The sequence below is a fragment of the Cetorhinus maximus genome, chromosome 14 (genome assembly GCF_964194155.1).
Source record: "Cetorhinus maximus chromosome 14, sCetMax3.hap1.1, whole genome shotgun sequence".
Lineage (NCBI taxonomy): Eukaryota > Metazoa > Chordata > Chondrichthyes > Lamniformes > Cetorhinidae > Cetorhinus > Cetorhinus maximus.
Window position 1 is genome coordinate 85,507,046 of NC_135892.1, and position 19,889 is coordinate 85,526,934.

The 19,889-nt window shown below is 42.6% G+C and overlaps 1 protein-coding gene across 2 annotated transcripts in view; it reads right to left on the reverse strand.

Annotated features, from left to right (window-relative positions):
* LOC144689791 (protein kinase C epsilon type) overlaps positions 1-19,889 on the reverse strand; it is a 689,374-nt gene that overhangs the window by 213,978 nt on the left and 455,507 nt on the right. For both annotated transcript variants that reach the window (XM_078557177.1, XM_078557176.1), the window contains one exon: positions 18,302-18,475. In XM_078557177.1, the coding sequence (XP_078413303.1) occupies positions 18,302-18,475 (174 nt within the window). The remainder of the gene's footprint in view (positions 1-18,301; positions 18,476-19,889) is intronic.

The window sequence follows — 19,889 nt, forward strand, 5'->3', positions numbered from 1 at the left end:
GAATCAGGACTTGGATAATGGAATGAGCTGGACAGGTTGAATGGGTTTTCTCCTTTCCTCATTCTTGTGCTGTTACATCAATGTTTTGGTAACATTTCATAATGTTACATTTTTTCATAATCTAGTTGAATTAGGTTCACGTGAGCAACTTTGCCTTCAGGTTTCCCCTCTCAGCTTCATAGAAAGTACTTTCCTTCCTAAGTCAGACCTGGAGGAGATATGAAACTCACCATTCAGGAAATACATAAAAAGAATTGCATATATATAGCGACTTTCACAACCTCAGTAAGTCCCAAAGCACTTTACAGCCAATGAAGTACTTTTGAAGCGCTGTGATTGTTGTAATGTAGGAAACCTAGTTCAAAGCACTCTACAGTACAACCCTGACCTGATGTGTCTCTGGGCTGTCTTGATAATCCCCATTCAATATATGTCAATGAGTGACTTGCAGCCCATGGGATGTGGTGCAGTGGGTGTATGTGCATTAATTAGTAAATATTAGTGAAATGTAGGAATTAAATAATATTTCATCCCATGCTAGGCCACAGAAGTCACATGGCAGCTATGCTGCACCGAATCTTTTTTGGTAGAACTTGATTAAATCAATCAGAAATCACACGAGAGAAACTGATCACAGTGAACCAATCAGAAAGTTCCTTCATGAGACCTTAAAATGATAGATAAATCAATGGATCAAAAGCAATCAATCAATCAATAAATGGATTCATCTCTTCTCTCTAAAGTAATCTTCTACATCTTAGTCGCCATCCAATGTCAAGCAACATTTTCCTACCAAAAGGGTTGACAAACCACCTGAAGTCAGGACTCGTGCCAGAGCCATTTTGGAAAGCGCAGCAGGTATTCCTCCCGATAGAAAAGTTACATTGTCTCTTGTAAGCAGAACTGCTAAGCTGATGGATGGACTTCTCCTCTGGGGAATTGTGTGCATAAACCTGTGTTTTGCCTGCCTGTGCACCATCCAGCTGTCCCATTGGCAATGCCAAATTTAATGTGAATTGTCACTCGTTTTTCCCCTTGAATTAACTCAAGGATTTTCACTTTCTCATTACTTCTTTGACACAAGTGTTCGTACAGCCCAATCTGAATGAGCAATGTGAGAAAATGTCAGGAAGCTGCAGTTGTAGTTCAAAAGGTCACTAATTTATGTCATAATGATATATTGCAGAATAACATAAACCTTGAATATCTCTTAAAAAGAAAAAGGCATCCCCACCCTGTTGTGAAATCCTTTGACTGTCAATTTCTGGGGTCAGTAAGTGGAAAGTGTTGATACATGGATTCCACTATATGTAAAAATATATACACATATATACACACCCACATAGATATATATATATATAACTGCACCAGCAATGCAGACAGCTCAGGTAGCTATTATCAAAGGAGTCTATAATTGTTATCAGCAATGTTATAAAGTTCAGTTATAGGTCGTGTCCCCTTGAATGCCTCAATGTTATTTTAAACTTGGAGCACAAAACTTATCACTCATTTGCGACAGAACATGTTGCTGAGAAAGTTTTTTTCTTTTTTTTCATGTTTATACATAACTTTTCCACGTACAGAATGATAAGATCTGAGAAAAAAATCTTTTCACAATACAGGTCTCCCGAAAGGAACACAGGAATGAAATTCTCCACCCATTGTACTAGGACATTGTGAACAAAATGTTTGGAAAATGAAGGAACATCATTAGTGTTCACTTGTAATCAGAGTCCATATCAGGGACGTGCAAAATGCTGAAAGATTTAGGAAAGAAAATGCTTGCTTTAAAATCATAATTATTTTCTGCAGCATACAATTACATTGCTGACATCTTCTTATCTATTATTTATCAAATGGCTGTGTTACTAGAGTTATCCAGTACCACAAATGTTCATTTTCAGTCAGGGAAGTCTCACCCTATTCAATTGCTTTCACCAAATATGGACAGCATATTGCTTCAATTATGAACAACTGTAAGCGAAAGCCATGCACATCATTTGGAGCACTAATGAAATGGGACTGCTATGTTTAATAGATCCCAAATGGGGTAAAGTATCATTAGTGAGGCACAGATTATTTAATAATGAATGACCACCTGTATTCTACTGGCAGTCAGTCAGAAGAAACAAGCACAGTCCAGTCCAGTAATTAGCCACTTATTATTCAGGCTTAGCTTCTGTTACTATTTGATGCTCTTTACTGTTTTACAATCATTTACATCTTTCAAAAATGCCTGTAAGGGGATCTGAAATCCCAATTGCTGAAGATGAAGATGATTTGTTGACACCTCATCATTTGTTTTCTTTAAGGGCTCCTCAGACAGGCTTGACCGACTGCAGTCTAGTTTGAATATTCAGAGTCCACTTTCTACAATGGCTCAATAGTAAACAAATACTATACAGAATAGGATACCCTTGGTTTTTATTCTGGTGTGTTCTGGGTTACCCAATCATTTTAACGCAAATTCCATTGCATGATCTCTGCATTTGTGCTGTAAGAATCAATTCTCTTTCTTCCACTGCTGGCACAATGCTCTCTGAATACCAGCATACAGACAGCATCCAAAAACAACAACAACTTATATTTATGTAGCACCTTTAACATAATGTAACGTCCCAAGCAGCTTCACAGGAGCATTATGATACCTAGCCATATAAGGAGATATTAGGTCAAAGAGGAAGGTTTTAAAGAAGAGTCTTAAAGGAGGCAAGCGAGGTTGAGAGGTGAAGAGGTGCCGAGAGGGTATTCCAGAGCTTGGAGCCTATGCAACTGAAGGCATGGTCACCAATGGTGGAGCAATTATGTTTGGAAATGTGCAAGAGGCCAAGGGGCCATAATTAGATGACTGCATATATCTCAGAGAGTTGTGGAGTTGGAGGAGAATACAGAGATAGGGAGAGGTAAGACCATGAAGGAATTTGAGAACAGAGATGAGAATTTTAAAATCAAGATATTTCATGGGAACATTGAACAGGAAAGTGTTCTGAGAAGGCTAAAAGTAGAAATTCCATTTCAAGCGGATTTGTCATGATCAGCAGTGCAATCTGAAATGACTGGATGACGAAAGAGTAATAGAGTCATGAAAACACTTGCATTTCTATTGTGCCTAATAAAATGCTTTCATAATTACTTTTGGAATATGTTTGTTTTGTAGGTACAAGTACTCACAACGTACCACAAACATCCATGAAATGAATGGCCAATTCATCAGCTTTTAGTTGGCAGTGGCTGAAGGAAGATTGTTGCTGGAATACCTGTAGAACTCTCTATTATCACAGAATCACAGAGTGCAGAAGGTCACCACCCTCTGGGTAAAAAACGTTTTTCCTCACATCCCCCCTAAACCTCCTGCTCCTCACCTTGAACTTGTGTCCCCTCGTGACTGATCCTTCAACTAAAGGGAACAGCTGCTCCCTATCCACCCTGTCCATGCCCCTCATAAACTTCTAGATCTCGATCAGGTCGCCCCTCAGTCTTCTCTACTTCAACGAAAACAACCCAAGTCTATCCAACCTCTCTTCATAACTTAAATATTTCATCCCAGGCAACATCCTGGTGAATCTCCATTGCACCCCCTCCAGTGCAATCACATCCTTCCTATAATGTGGCGACCAGAACTGCACACAGTACTCCAGCTGTGGCCTCACCAAGATTCTATGCAACTCCAACATGACCTCCCTACTTTTGTAATCTATGCCGCAATTGATAAAGGCAAGTGTCCCATATGCCTTTTTCACCACCCCACTAACATGCCCTTCCACCTTCAGAGATCTATAGACACACACGCCAAGGTCTCTTTGTTCCTCAGAACTTCCTAGAGTCATGCCGTTCATTAAATACTCCCTTGTCAAATTACTCCTTCCAAAGTGTATCACCTCACACTTTTCAGGGTTAAATTCCATCTGCCACTTATCTGCCCATTTGATCATCCCGTCTATATCTTCCTGTAGCCCAAGACACTCAACCTCACTGTTAACCACCCGGCCAATCTTTGTGTCATCCGCAAAGTTACTAATCCTACCCCGCACATAGTCATCTATGCTGTTTATATAAATGATGAATAATAGGGGACCCAGCACAGATCCCTGTGGTACGCCACTGGACACGAGCTTCCAGCCACTAAAGCAGCCTTCTGTCATCACTCTCTGTCTCCTACAACTAAGCCAATTTTGAATCCACCTTATCAAATTACCCTGTATCCTATGTGCATTTGCCTTCTTTATAAGTCTCCCATGTGGGATCTTGTCAAAGGTTTTGCTGAAATCCATATAAACTACATCAACTGCACTACCCTCATCTACACACCTGGTCACCTCCTCAAAAAATTATATCAAATTTGTTAGGCTTTACCTCCCTCTGACTATGGTTAGAGTACCTTCAATCATGGGTAGGGATATTTTTATCACACTGCCAGACACATTACATTGGTATAATTTTAACTTTTACAGGTGATTGCCAGCTGCTTTGAGGGCACTTCACTTGATCAGCACCTCAGCTGCACTTCCCTTCTGCAAGCACGCAGAGCAGCACAGGAAAAGCTTATGCAACCCCACTGTCAACCCCTGCTGAGGGTGTAGGGCATGGGGCTTACTCCTGTCACATGCTCCAGTTGCAGCAAGAGCAACACCAGCAGCAGCATCAGCTGCTTTCTCCTTGGCCACCTGCCCCTCCACAGGGCAGAGAATGGCTACCAAGATACATTGAGGCCGTTAACACAGATCTAAAGGCAGAGGGTTAACTCTCCTGACATGAATGAGCACCAGTGCCTCAGGAGGCTCAGGCTGTCATAGAAGATTGCTGCTGGAATCTGCATTCTCATGGTACTAGACTTTCTCAGTGGACCAGGTGGGAACGCACTGCCAGCGGCTGACAAGGTGCCTGTCACAAGAAGCCCACCTGCTGCCTTCCCCAGCCAGGTTTCTCTGCCTCTTGCCAAGTTGTGTGCTCTCTTTCACAAGGAAAGAAAACAGGGAGGTGTGAGTTATCATAATGGCTTGCGTATAGAGGAGTGAAGGGTGTGCAGGGTGACTGTGAGGCATGGGTGTGAGAGGAAATAGGCTGAGGGTGAGTGTTGACTGCTCAGAAGGGGATGTGAGGTGCAACAGTATAAAAAATCCATCTGCTGGTGAGCTTCTCTGCAGCATGTCATTAAGAAGAAATCCTTCCCCTGACAAAATGTCTGTATCATCCTGCCTGCCCTCCCTAATTGGTCAGGCACTCCAGAGGCCAGCTCTTAATTGATTGTCTTCCAGAAAGAACAACCAGAAGGCCCACTATTCTTACGCTTGGGTTACTGGTCCAAAAATGGTCCCAATCCTCCACCAAAAACTATGGTGGTATGATTCTGTCCAGTGAATCAACCTGGATCTTCCTGGACAACGTAACTCAATACCGCACCATGCACTGATTTATATGCCCGAAACTACTACTTCCTCACATAGATATGAGAAAATCTGTGAAGCACTTCAGTGATGTGCTATCTTCATTAGCGATTAAGGAAACCAACTGAAGGAAATGCCACTGCATGTTAGACACCCACATGAGAAATGAAGGAGGCGAGACTTGTTTAAAGATGTTTCAAAAAAACGTGGACCTTTGCTTCTTATAAAAGTTCCTCATAGCTGCTGAGTCTCACGCACTGGCAACCCTTGTCACGCTTTCACACAAGCAATCAAAGATCTCACTACCAATCTCTGGAATGAAAAATGTGTTTCAGAAAAATGCCCAGATAAGAAGCATCCATGTTAAACACTGTTGATAGAGACTGGCTGTTGTTTAAGATTTTAAAAAAATGTTGTTTTACAGGAGCTGTTATCGTGAAAAGTGGTGAGGGATGTCATGTCAAATTTTAAATTTTGTTAAATGAATTTTATTGGCTTTAAACTTTTAAAAATCAGTCTGTTACAAAGAAACTAATTCATAGCTTTGTTTAAATAATGACTATTGGCGTGGCTGAGGAGGTGGGGGTGAAGGGGAATCTGACTTGAAAGAGTTACTCAGAATTAATTTCAGCTAAAATGAGATACGTGCAATGTTGTTGCTTACTGAAGAACTTTTATCATAACTGTCATTGAATTCTATTATTCTGTCACATAACAGAACAAATGCTAACAGCTTCTCACAGAGGAGATTGATGGAAAACAGCAGACTCCATGACCTGTGGCAGTCTTTACAGCATCTTAACTACTGCATATTGAAATAACAGTGGTGTTGGGGTGAGTTAGAGGCTGCAACTATCTTGGCAACCAGCAGATATTCACAAGTCACTTGAGCTTTATTCCTGTGGTTTATTACATGATCTAATCAACTATATAGTAGTATAGCCTTGCAATGCAAACCAACATTATTGGGCAGGATCTTCTGGTCGATGAGCGGGGGCGGGGCCCACTCGCCAACACATAAAATGACGCGGGATGACATTGAGCGGAACTCCCAATGGCATCCCAAGGCATTTCCATTTTCAGGTCAGCAGAGGCGCAGCCAAGTCAGCTGCGCGCCCGCCGGCCTGTCAATGGCCTGTTGAGGCCATTGAAAAACTAATTAAAGTCATTAATGGACCTGCCCGTCCAACCTTAAGGTTCGCAGGCAGGCCGGGAGCCTTGGCGGGCTGCGGAAAAAGCATGAAACCTCATCCACGGGCGGGATGAAGTTTCATGAGGGTATTTAAATTTTTAATAAAGGTTTCAATAAAAGTTATGGACATGTCCCAACTCATGTGACAGTGTCACATGAGGGGATATGTCTGGGAAATTTTTCTATCATTTGTATTACAAATTTTAATTCAGAGCTGATCTCCCTGAGGCAGCACTTAGCCTCAGGGAGATCTGTGCGCTCTTTCGCGCGCATGTGCAAAGGAGCGCACTCCCGGCTGAGGGAATCTCCGTCTGCCCGCACAGGGAGCACATAGCGTTTCCTGGTGGACGTCACGCTGGGCGGGACAATTATGGCGGCACGCCCCCCAATCGGGGGCACAGATTGGAGGTGCGCCTGCCTGCACCCGTTCTTCTCCCGCCCCCCCAATGGGGGGGGGGAAATTTTTCCCATTGTGCTTAATCCAGTTGGCAGAACAGTGGCTCTTTTAAAAGCACAAAAAATAACTGATATGTCTAAACCAACGTGATAGCAATGTACCTATAGCATATTACAGCCACTTCTCTGCTGCTGTCTCTGCTGGGAAGACGAAAATAAAGTTGTTCAATAATGGCTGCCTTCTGTTGAACACGTGTTGGTCTTACTCAGTGCAGTACACAACAGAAAGATGACGTCAGGGATAGGATGAAATTCTTTTTTACATTTCATTTGAGAAATTAAGAAATGAAGAATATTTGGACACACTTTTTGGAACTCCTAAAGTTGATTTTGAGGAAGCATGAGCAATTTGAAAGGTTGCTCCGTGTGCACCAAGCCCCATATTTTACAGGATCGTCCTGTAATTTAGCTAATCGTCTCATGCCCTGTAGCGTTTCCTCCCAGGACAACATAGATTCTGTATTTCTACGATTTTTGTATTTCTTGTATCCTTGGTGCTTACTGAAGGTGCACTGCCATGACATCAGCCCATGCCTGCCTGGAGTTGGACTGGAACCAGAAAGGTGCCCACGGGAGAAGCGCTGGAGTAGAGCCTCAGTGGACTCACTAAATTTTAAACTGCAAGAGCAGTTAAGGTATGGGGAGGAGGATGCGGGGGGTGGATTCGCGGACCGGCATACCTGAGCTGGATGGGCAGGAGGGGAGTAACGGCACAGCCCAAGACTCGGCGGGGTTTTCAGGCCCAAGGCTCGGTCAAGGAGTGAAGGGCTGAAGCTCAGTTGGGATCCAGAGCTCGAGCCTCCGGTGAGCATCCAGGTTACTCTATACTCTACTATCCATCTTGCTACCCACCACCCCTCCGCGACTTCAACAGCCCTCCACCAGCAACGCTAGTCCCGGTCTCGCCAACAAGCCCTGACTCCCTGTTCTAGCCCCCATCCCAGACTCACCAACAACCCCTGCCCCCCTGCTCTGGGGCCTTGGCAGCCCCTCCCCATTCATCAGTCTTATTAGAACCCCCGTCCTGTTCATTAGCCACACCATGACTCCCTCCGCCATGGTCGCTGGTCCTAGCACCCCGCTACCTGTGAAGCATCCCTTAATTAATTTGCTCGGAGTTGGCCACCCTGGTTTTCACGCCATGTTTAGGTACAGCTCAGTAAGTCAGCACAGGCATAATTGAAAAAATGGCACTGAATGCATTTTTGGGGACAATGGCGGAATTTAACTCTAATAAAGAAGACTGGTGTAATTACAAACGAAGTTACACATTTGTCTGAAAGTGAACAAAATAGGAGATTAAGATAAAGTAAATATTTTCCTCAGCATGATGAGGCCAGACGCTTTTGAAGTGGTGTTTAACAAATGTTACACATGGGAAGTGGTATGGAATTTGCTAAGATTAATTAAATTCTGAAAAGAGATTCATGAAATTAATGAAATAATGGTACTACTAAGAATAAAATTGCACTTAGGAGAGTTATGTTCCATCAAAGAAAACCAAGTGACACTGTTACAGATTACATTTTTGAGGTAAAGAAACTCTCTTGCCGGGGTGAGTATGGCACAACCTCAGAAATCGACCTTAAAGACATGCTCATAGGAGGCCTAAAGACCAATAAAACCGAGGCCACGCTTTTGAGCGAAAGCAATAAGCTGATGTGGAAGCAGGCCTGAGATGACGCCACATCCATGGAAATGGCAGAAAGAGACGGTTGCAAATTGCAAGGGAGTTCTTTTCCTGAGCTGGCACTGAAGGTCTACTGGATTTCAGCGGGACCTAGGCCGTGGCAGCGTCAGAAATTTAGATGCTACTGTTGCCATGGCAGCCACCAAACATCTAAATGCCCCCATTACCAGTCAAATTGTTTGGTCCAGATGGCATGCACAATTAGGGGAAACTGTAATGCTCCAGGTTGTGGTAAAGCTCCAGGTTGCAGCCACGCACCAGGTCAAAGCCCTGGTAGACCTGAAGCTAGTTCAGGAGTCTGCAAATCCTCAAAAGCGCGTATAAGAGATATTGAAAGGGAAGTTATCGAGCAGGAAGATTAAGCGCGTTACTCAGTTAAAGGGCAAGAAAATCAGCGCATGGAAGGTGAGAGTAAAAGGCCTGAAGATAAAACCCCAGTGCCCACAGTAGAAATTGAAGTCAGACGTTCACAACTTACTTTCATCGCTGATACAGCTGCAGCCGTGTCTGTTATCTCAGAAGGAGAGTACAAAAAGCCACAAAATCATATTCCCTTGTGTGAAACTGACTAGTTATTTGGGTAACAGTATTCCTGTGTTAGGTGAAGTTGGTGTTAGAGTGGAATATAATGATACATGCTATTACTTGTGTTAGAACCATATCTTCCAGGACAATATTCTTATTTACGATTTGGAAGGGCTTTGCATTATTTGGACACTTGGAAGCTGACTTGGATTTTTTTTTTAAAAAGGTCGTAAGTTCATCTTGGACTGTGAGCAAGCACGCTTTTTCCAAGAAGTCACCTGAGCAGCATAGCACTTGATGAGGGAGGGCTATTTGCTATTTGAACTGCAATCGCTTCAATAGATGGGGGGAAAAAACTGTTTAAAAGGCAAAGGCCTGGTGATTTACTGGATATCACCTGACGTAGGTGCTTTATCTTTTCAGCTTGTTTTTTTTCAACTCAGTTAGGAATGAACTGAGAACGGGAAAGCTGCCAAACTTGCATTCTCTTTGCCTTGCTGAAATAGAGTGATTTTTTTGAGGAGGTGACCAGGTGTGCAGTTGATGTAGTTTATATGGATTTCAGCAAAGCCTTTGACAAGGTCCCACATGGGAGACTTATAAAGAAGGCAAATTCACATGGAATACACGGTAATTTGATAAGGTGGATTCAAAATTGGCTTAGTTGTAGGAGACAGAGGGTGATGACAGAAGGCTGCTTTAGTGACTGGAAACTCGTGTCCAGTGGCATACCACAGGGATCTGTGCTGGGTCCCCTATTATTCATCATTTATATAAATGACATAGATGACTATGTGGGAGGTAGGATTAGTAAGTTTGCAGATGACACAAAGATTGGCCGGGTGGTTAACAATGAGGTTGAGTGTCTTGGGCTACAAGAAGATATAGAAGGGATGGTCAAATGGGCAGATAAGTGGCAGATGAAATTTAACCCTGAAAAGTGTGAGGTGATACACTTTGGAAGGAGTAATTTGACAAGGAAGTATTCAATGAATGGCATGACACTTGGAAGTTCTGAGGAACAAAGGGACCTTGGTCTGTGTGTCCATAGATCTCTGAAGGTGGAGGGGCATGTTAATGGGGTGGTGAAAAAGGCATGTGGGACACTTGCCTTTATCAATTGCGGCATAGATTACAAAAGTAGGGAGGTCATGTTGGAGTTGCATAGAACCTTGGTGAGGCCACAGCTGGAGTACTGTGTGCAGTTCTGGTCGCCATATTATAGGAAGGATGTGATTGCACTGGAGGGGGTGCAGAAGAGATTCACCAGGATGTTGTCTGGGATGAAACATTTAAGTTATGAAGAGAGGTTGGATAGACTTGGGTTGTTTTCATTGGAGCAGAGAAGACTGAGGGGCGACCTGATCAACGTGTACAAGATTATGAGGGGCATGGACAGGGTGGATCGGGAGCAGCTGTTCCCCTTAGTTGAAGGGTCAGTCACAAGGGGACATAAGTTCGAGGTGAGGGGCAGGAGGTTTAGGGGGGATGTGAGGAAAAACGTTTTTTACCCAGAGGGTGATGACGGTCTAGTATGCACTGCCTGGGAGGGTGGTGGAGGCAGGTTGCCTCACATCCTTTAAAAAGTACCTGGATGAGCACTTGGCATGTCATAACATTCAAGGCTATGGGCCAAGTGCTGGTAAGTGGGATTAGGTAGGTATGTCAGGTGTTTCTCACATGTCGGTGCAGACTCGATGGGCCGAAGGGCCTCTTCTGCATTGTGTGATTCTGTGATCAGTATCCAGCTAGGAATCCTCATCTCAGTGAAACTTGTCTGTCTTTGGAAACCCGAGAGGCTGAGACAAGAAAGATTGATTCGGCTCTATCTTCCTCCACATCAATGTTCCATTGGTGTGAACCTCCAGGCATCTGCATGCTCTAGCAATCTGTCTTCACACGAGGGAGCTCCAGATCGACAGTGTCAAAACCCTGTGAACTTTCCCCTTTGTTTTATAAAGTCGTTTCTTCAACCACCCATCTCTGCAGAGATTCTATCTGTTTGTCCTTTGTTTGTTTGTGTGTGTGTGTGTGTTTTTGTGCTGGGGAATTTTAAGAGGGATAGATAGTTATACTTCCAGATTACATTTGTCTGTTAGGTATGGTGTTATCTCACATAATAGAAAATGGTATGGAGAAGCCTGCAGCATATGCTTCATGTATTTTAATGAAGTCAGAGCAAAATTACTCACAAGTTGAGAAAGAGGCACTAGCAATCAAATGCGGTGTTACTAAGTTCCACAAATACTTGGACTGTGGGAAGTTCACATTGATCCCTGATCCCCCCAAGCTCTGATTGTCACACTTGGTTCAAAGAAGCGAGTACCATCCCCAGTAGCAGCATGGCTTCCAAGATGGGTGTTAGATGACCCATCATCATGATATTAAATATTGTAAGTTAGCAGAAAATGCGGATATTCTTTCAAGATTTCCCATGAATACTGATCCAACCAAGGTTCCTTTCATCTCATGGTCAAACACAAGAAAACATTGGGAATGAGTACATGTCAAATTCTTTGACGTGGAAGGGAAAGAGTATCTTGTTTTGGTTAATAGCTATATCAAGTGGATAAATATTGAGTCTATGCCCAATACCACAAGTGCCAAAACTATTGAGAGTTTGAGAAATTGATTTGCAATTTATGGGTTGCCAGAGGTGTTGATGTCAGATGACGGTGCACACATTACGTCAGAATATTTCTGAGTAAGAATGGAGTCAAACTTACTCTAATACCGCCATGTCACCCAGCATCGAATGGTGCTGCAAAAAGAAGTGTACTGATTGTGCAGAAGTCTTTGCAAAAGTATTTGCTAGGTGACAAGCTAGGCAGTAATTGTTTCTCTATGACATGGCTGGACAATTTTCTGTTCTCTTACAGAATAAGCCACAGTCTACTACAGGTTGCTCACCTTACGAGTTAGTGTTCAACCATGCTCCTAGGACAAAGTTTAGTTTGCCTGAGCCTGATTTCAATAGCAAAGTAAGAGAAAAACAAGATAAAGTGGAGATGAGTCATGATACATGAGGCATGAAACATAGAGAGTTCAGTGCTGAAGAGAAGATCATGGTGGAAATCCACTGAGGTGATAAGGAGAAGTATGTGATTGGAGTTGTAGTAAAGAGACTAGGTGTATTCACATATCTACTGAAGACTGGAGAGAGACTCTGTCAGTGTCATGTAGATCATTTGCTTGAAAGAGGAAACCTGACAAAGGGAGAGCATGATAAAGCTCCAATAGTCCAAATTGCTCCGAGAGACCAAAGTGGGAAAGCCAGAAAGAACGTGAAAGTCACAAAGAAACTAAAAGTTTGCCGTTATTACAGAATCTGCTGGTAGAGCAAAAAGAATAATGATCTTGGATTAAGATACATCAATCAATTTCATAGTCCAAAGCATTAAGTGGAGCTGGGAGTCAAAATCAAGGTTCAGGGTTGACACAGTCAGAGACGTTGAAAGAGCAGAGTTAAGCTAATGGAAATGGAAAGCGGGACCAGACATAAGGAGAAAGAAACCAGGTAAGTTAATCGAAAATATGTAGGAAGGAAGAAGGGAAAAGTTATTCTTTCTGTTATTTCTTGCCAAATTATATTTTTGTTAAATACATATTAGTGTTAAGGAGAAACAATTTTTTTATGTGTAAGTTACTCTGGGAGTATTGGGCAATATGTATTTGTTGTGATTACAGTAAAAACAAATATGTAAACCAACCTTTTAAATGTTCAGGTAATGTTGATGTTGGTTTAGTCATATTGTACTTTGGAAAATTAAGCACATGTATCATTTTGCATTTTAATGTATAAGTTGTTTTTCTTTTAAGTGGGGAGTGAATGTCATACATTACAGCTACCTCTCTGCTGCCATCACTTTTGGGGAGGTGTAAATAAAATTGTTCAATAATGGCTGCCTGCTGTGAGTCCACATGTTAGTCTTAGGCAGTGCCATACAAGTGCCAATTGTATCCAAGAGTATTAAAATCTGAAGTAATATGGTTAGACTAAAGCTGCAGCTACACGACAAGCTAAATTTCTAGCTTAACTTTTACAAAAACAATCTTAGAATAGATAAAACAAATCTGTTAGGTCAGCACTTAAGAAAATGTTTTCATAGTAAGGTGACTGCGTATAGCCTGCATGTAAAGAACTCCAAAGGAAGATGGAAAATTGTAAATCATTTTGAAAAAATTCACCTTCCATCCCGTGGATAGTATTGACAGAGAAGCTCGTGGAAATCAAATCAATGTGCCAGGTGCCACATCTGTCACTGTAAATTCTAAAACAGTTATGTGCAAATCATGATTTTGTTAATTCACTTTTGTATCCTGAAGTTCAGATTAGATACAATTGGGTGCATTTTCTGAATGAAGGGATCAAATCGGAAAAATGCATGGGGAAACGAGTTATGATAGATTTCCATCTGTGTAACGTGCCATCCTGAACTTTCAGGTCACTGGCACCACAAACATGTTTGCTTTTATTTATAATCAAAGTATCCACGTATAATGTAAATTAGCAGATCAAAACATTTCCAATGATTTATCACTAAAGTGGCCAGTCATATACCCACCCTTCAGGGCTATTAGGATGTATATTCAAAGAAGCCTATAGTAAGACTTGCAGCAGAGGGGCTATCTGAACATTTTTCTTTTTTTTTCTTTTTCACTTAGGTCATAGTTTGTTAGCAAGAGATATGCATTTTATACTACTTACCTGTTGGCCCTAATGCTCAATGATTCCTGCACATTTTAACTTGCCTTTGTAATGTGTCAATCTCATCTCTGTGCACACGCAATGCAGAAGTGAAAGGGTGCAAGGCATTATTGTACTTTTTTTTGGTCGCCAAAACATTTGGCAGCTTTGTTTAGTTTGACAAGCCCCTTATTCTGCCCAAAGTTTACTCCAGGCTCATTCTTCTGATCCATATATACATCATTCGCAGAGGTTAGTACAAGTGCAGGGGAAAAGATTTTCATAATTACTTGCCATTTTGATAAATGGAAGTTATCTTTTTGCAGGTCACCTCAATTAAATTCTCATTCACTGAAAACTATAGCAAAGTTCAAACAGAGGGCGGAACTAGTTCTGTCACTTGAAGTGTTCCTTGTGATATTGGCAAGCACCACAGTGTCTAAAGATCCAGTTAAGAGGTCCCTGGATTTTTTTATATTTGAAGCATTTAATTTGCCCACAGCTACCGGGAATGATGAAAAGCACAAGTCAAACAGTGTTTGCGGTTAAATTTTTAACTCTATGGATACTGAAGCTACATTTGAGGTTTCTTCGCTCTCTTTTGAAGTCAAGGTACCAATTTTTACATTGGAAAATAAAAATACTTAATTAAGAGCAAAATGCAATCAAATAAGTTGTACACAATCACAATGAGGAATTGTTGCAACTGACCATTACATTGTACTGCTAAGCATTAATGCATAGCTAAATGATGTAAAAGAAACACTTTAAGAATCTGAGAGGGTCACTTCGTGTTCCATGCTATTGAAGCACTCATATTTTATCAATAAGAGTTAATTGTGATGCTTGTTTACAAAATAATGCAATTATATCACTTTACATTATTTTACCACTGATGGTGCCCTCCTAATGACAGTACATTAATGTGGCCAATTTTCATTGGGGTCATTTCAGTCTATCACTGTAGATATATTACGGTATATACTCAACTACAGTGTGTTACTATATAAAGTAGATCACAATTGTACTAATAAATTTATTTCAGTCTCCATGAGCCAGAGCAGCCAATATAAATGTGTAAGGTGTAAGGTGCCATCAACTGTACACCTATGGCATCCAGACTGGCACTAACAAGCCTGGCATCTTCATGAGCTGTAGAATGTTTCACTTCCTTAATGCACAGTGACATAACCGCCTGCAGTGCTTCACATAGGTGTGCACCTTCTTTCCAGGCAATGCACATGATGCCTACATCCTGCAACACTCCAATACTCCCCCTTTCTTTGATGAGGAGCAACATGCCACGGACTAGGAAATGAGGGGTACCCCTGCAGACTTTGGCTGATGACCCAATAAATGCTGGCAGAGATCAGATATAAAAATTGACATGATTCAACCAGAGCAATCATTAGGCGTGCTTAGAGAATAATTACACTGCCTGGACCAGTTTGGGAGTTGTGGGGCTGGGGGTTTCCTGAAGTACAGCTACGAGAGAGTGTTGAGGTCCGTGGTAGTGTGCTACCTCCTGCATAATATTGCCACGTGATGAGGAGAGCCAATGTTGCTAACAGAGAAAGAGAGCCATCTGCTACATGAACAGGATGAAACAGATTAACTGAATGATGTAGTTGCAGTGGGTGGTCTTCAAAATTAGCCTGGAGCTAAAGCCATGTGCCAGTAACTCACTTAACATGGCTTCTCCCAAACTGCTATACCACACCTTCGTCATTCCCTGCTCAGAATGCAATCCAGCCCAATAGGAAAAAACATAGTTCGGACCAATATTCTTGTTTCCCAGTGTTTACTGGTTTTTTTTCGTTCTGGGAAACCAGTCCATCCACACTCCAGTAAAGATCTTCCATCCCTCTGACTGTCATTCATAAACTACCTTCCTTTGCCATGTTTCTCAATTCCTATAGAAGCACTCTACAGAACAGATCAGAATAAAATAAAGGTTTTACACTTTAATCATATTCACAAATGCAAAAAGAAAATATGCACATCCAGGTATCAATCTTCCAGTGCCATTTTGCATCTCCTTTCTAATGTACTGCTCCTCCAGTAGCTTGAGCAGGGGAAATGAAAGGCTGCTGAGAAAGTGAGATATAAGATCCATTTGGGTGAGATATGGGAGGGCTACTGTTACCCTGAAAACAATACAGCAGTATGAATCGATACTTAAAGAACTTGGAAAAAGAGCTCTGTGCCTAGAAAATTAGTAATTTGGTCTGAGTTAAGTAATTAACAACAGAATTGTCTAATACTTTAAGTCTATTATAAATAGCTTATATAATACATAACGACCGGAGTCTCTCCCCTCCCAATACATACAAATTTTTTTTTATTCTTTCACTTGATGTCGGTGTCACTGGCTAGGCCAGCATTTATTGCCCATCCCCAGTTGTCCTTGAGAAGGTGGTGGTGAGCCGCCTTCTAGAACCGCTGCAGTCCATGTGGTATAGAAACACCCACAGTGCTGTTAGCAAGGGAGTTTCAGGATTTTGACTCAGCGACAGTGAAGAAGGGTGATATAGTTCTAAATCAGGATGGTGTGTGGCATGGTGGAGAACTTGCAGGTGGTGGTGTTCCATGCATCTGCTGACCTTGTCTTTCTAGGTGGCAGAGATCATAGTTTTGTAGTTGCTGTCGAAGGAGCCTTAGTGAGTTGCTGCAGTGCATCTTGTATATGGTACACACTGCTGTCACTGTGCGTTGGTGGTGAAGGGAGTGGATGTTCAAGGTGGTGGATAGGGTGCCAATCAAGTGGGCTGCTTTGTCCTAGATGGTGCTGAGCTTCCTGAGTGTTGTTGGAGCTGTATTCATCCAGGAAAGTGAAGAATATTTCATCACAATCCTGACCTGTCCTTGCAGATGGTGGACAGGCTTTGGGGAATCAGGAGGTGAGTTACTTGCCACAGAATTCCAAACCTCTGACCTGCTCTTGCAGCCACAGTATTTATATGGCTGTTCCAGATCAGTTTCTGGTAACCCACCAGGATCTTGATAGTGGGAGGTTCAGTGATGGTAATGCCATTGAATGTCAAGGGGAGACAGTTAGATTCTCTCTTGTTGCGGAGATGATCATTGCCTGGCACTTGTGTGGCGTGAGTGTTACTTGCCACTTATCAGCCCAAGCCAGAAGCCCGAGTGCAGCAAGACCTGGGCACAAGTGTGACAGTAGCAGGTTATTTCTTTGTAAGAGCCACTTGATACCACTGTTGCGACACCTTCTATCACTTTGCTGATGATTGAGAGTGGACTGATGGCGCAGTAATTGGCTGGATTGGATTTTACAAAATGACCTTTTGTGGGTATGTTTGGGGATCTGTGCCAGAGTGGAGAATTTGTGAAGTGTTCCAGGGCAGTGCTGTTGTCACTGTGGCTTTGAATTCCTGCTCACTTGTAGACTTTACCCATCTCTGAAAAAGATTGGGGTACATAACAAAGAAAACATACCAGCCCATTCACAGAACATGTATCATAAAGAAAGAGCACTTAAGCAGTTATATCACTTAGTTGACATTTAAGGGTGTGTTGCCTTAAAATCACACGAAGGAAACATTGTAGAATATGTGCTTTCAATATAATGAATGGTATTTTAAAAACAAAATTAAAATAGATCTCCAAGTGGATCAGAGATTTTCTGAAGTTCCATATCAGGACTCCAGATGACAGCTGGGCGATTTTCCACTGAACTTAGTGAATGGCACTAGTGAGATTGCAATAGATTAATATCTGGGTAGACCTGTATAGGAGCAGTTGAAGCTGGTAACAGTAGGAGTTTGAGAGCAGATTAAAAATCAGATTATCTTCAATCAAGTTTAAATGTTTTTCTCTCAATTTCCCCCGCCTTGTTTGGCTCCTAAACACACTAACCCCTTGTCGGATTTGGTTCCACGGGTGCCCTCTAGTACTAGTACTCACTATTTTTGTGTAAGTAGTAAGTCATGACAGGCTACATGGCAGGTAGACTACATGGATATCACAACCAAGCCAGACCCTGTCCTCTCCCAATGCTCACACACAGAGGGGTCAATGGATATGGAGATAATGATCATGAACAAAAACCTGGAATGACTTCTCCCTCCTTAACCCAGGGGCACTGAGGGCACTTGCAACATCCAACCTTAGTTGAAATCAGTTGATATAGCACAGATTCCTGAGATAAAACCCAGGATCCTCCTGATTTGAATGGTTCACATACCCACAGGAGTGTAGTGTTGGCTGAGCTAAGTTGTTCTGAGGATTTGTTGCACAATACCTATCCTTACATTGAAATTACTCTTCACACAATCATATTGCATTGAGTTTTTCAGCATATAGGTGTAATTCCATCTGTACATACTGTGGTGTCCGGAAACATATACCTTTGTCTGGAAGCAGCAGAATAGTTGGGTCAGGTAGGGGTGCTTTCTTGCTAATGCAAGTATCCTCTTCTCAGTCATTGTGCAGTCCACGTCATCGTCTTGGAGAATGACATCTTTCTTTAGCACCTTTACAGCATAGACTTCATCTGTACCTTTTAACTCAGCCAACATGACCTACAATTTGAAAATAAAAACAGTAGTATTTATACTCTATTACAAGAAGTGGATCCAGAGATGTACAATCCAAGGGCAGAATTTTCCCACCTCATGGAGACATGGTTGGAGGCAGGGGTCCAGGAAAACAGCAAGAAGCCGTGTTGGAACATCTCCCCGATGCCTTCCTGCCATCGAGGAACTGTAGAGACGGGCCTCAATGTGGCTCGGCTGCATACTCCATGGCGCGATTTTTCCGGCTCACCGGCATTTTGCTGGGGGCAGAGCAGCCCTCCCCGCCAGGTGGGGAGGCTGCCAACTCAGTGGAGGTGGTTTCCCTGTGACAGGCCAGGGGACTTAATGAGCTGGAGGCTCCATGCCTCACTGATGGGACCACAGGAAGGTAAGGCTGCCCCTGTGGCCCCAACGATCCCCCCAATGGGCTTTCCCCTCCATTCCACAGGGCATTCAGCATTCCCTGCTCCGCACTATTAATTTAATTTTATGCCTCTGAGGGAGCCTCCATGTTGAGGTGTCCTCAAGGTAGTGCCCACCTCTTCCAGTGGGGCTGCTGAGGCTTGACAGCTGCCAGCCCTCTGAATTGGCCAGCAGATTTGAGAGTGCACCCATGGTCCCTAATTGGCGCCTTCGGGAATATTGCAAAGCTGGTTTTGTTGTCAGCAAGTGTGGGCTTAGGATCCCTATTTGATCCTAATGTTGGGGTCCTGAAGCCCATGGAAAAATCTTATCTTAAAAAAATGCAATATTGAATTGAAGATGGAAGTAAATACAATAAGGGTATACTGTCCTAGTTGCTTATAGCACATTTTACAAACCTAGGGGTAATTGTAGTCAGTGGATAGTAACATCGGGCAAGGAGTAAAATATGCAGTTGATCTGATTCCGTCAGTTTCTCGCTGGATTGGGTGACAATTTCTCCAATAGTACAATGCAAACCTGCCAAGTCTCATTTATTAGAACTAAACAAGACTCTGTCGGGTGGAAATTCATTTTGCCCTGTTTTCTGGCGACACATGCCAGAAGCCCAACTCCTGAGGCTCATCTGACATTGGATCTTGTCAGCAGGTATCCAGTGAGCTGCGAATGCCAGTTGGACATCCAGAGGTAGCTCAGTGGTTCCTCGAGGAGGAAGCTGGGCTAGCTGTGTCCCTGGTAAAGGGCCCTCTGGTAGAACCTGGGTGGGGGATGACTGGGGAGGGTGAGTAGTGGAGTGATCAAGGGCAGGATTGATCCTCCAGGGTCTATGTTCAGATGGAGCTCACAGTGAGTTTTGACAAAGTGTCAACATCTGAAATGCTGGCTTGTCTCTTCTCTTCTGCTCACTGATCCACTGAGTTTTAGCATTTTCTGTTTTTATTACAAGAAGCTAATGATTGTCTTGCAAAGAATTTTTAAAAATAAGGAATAGGAGTAA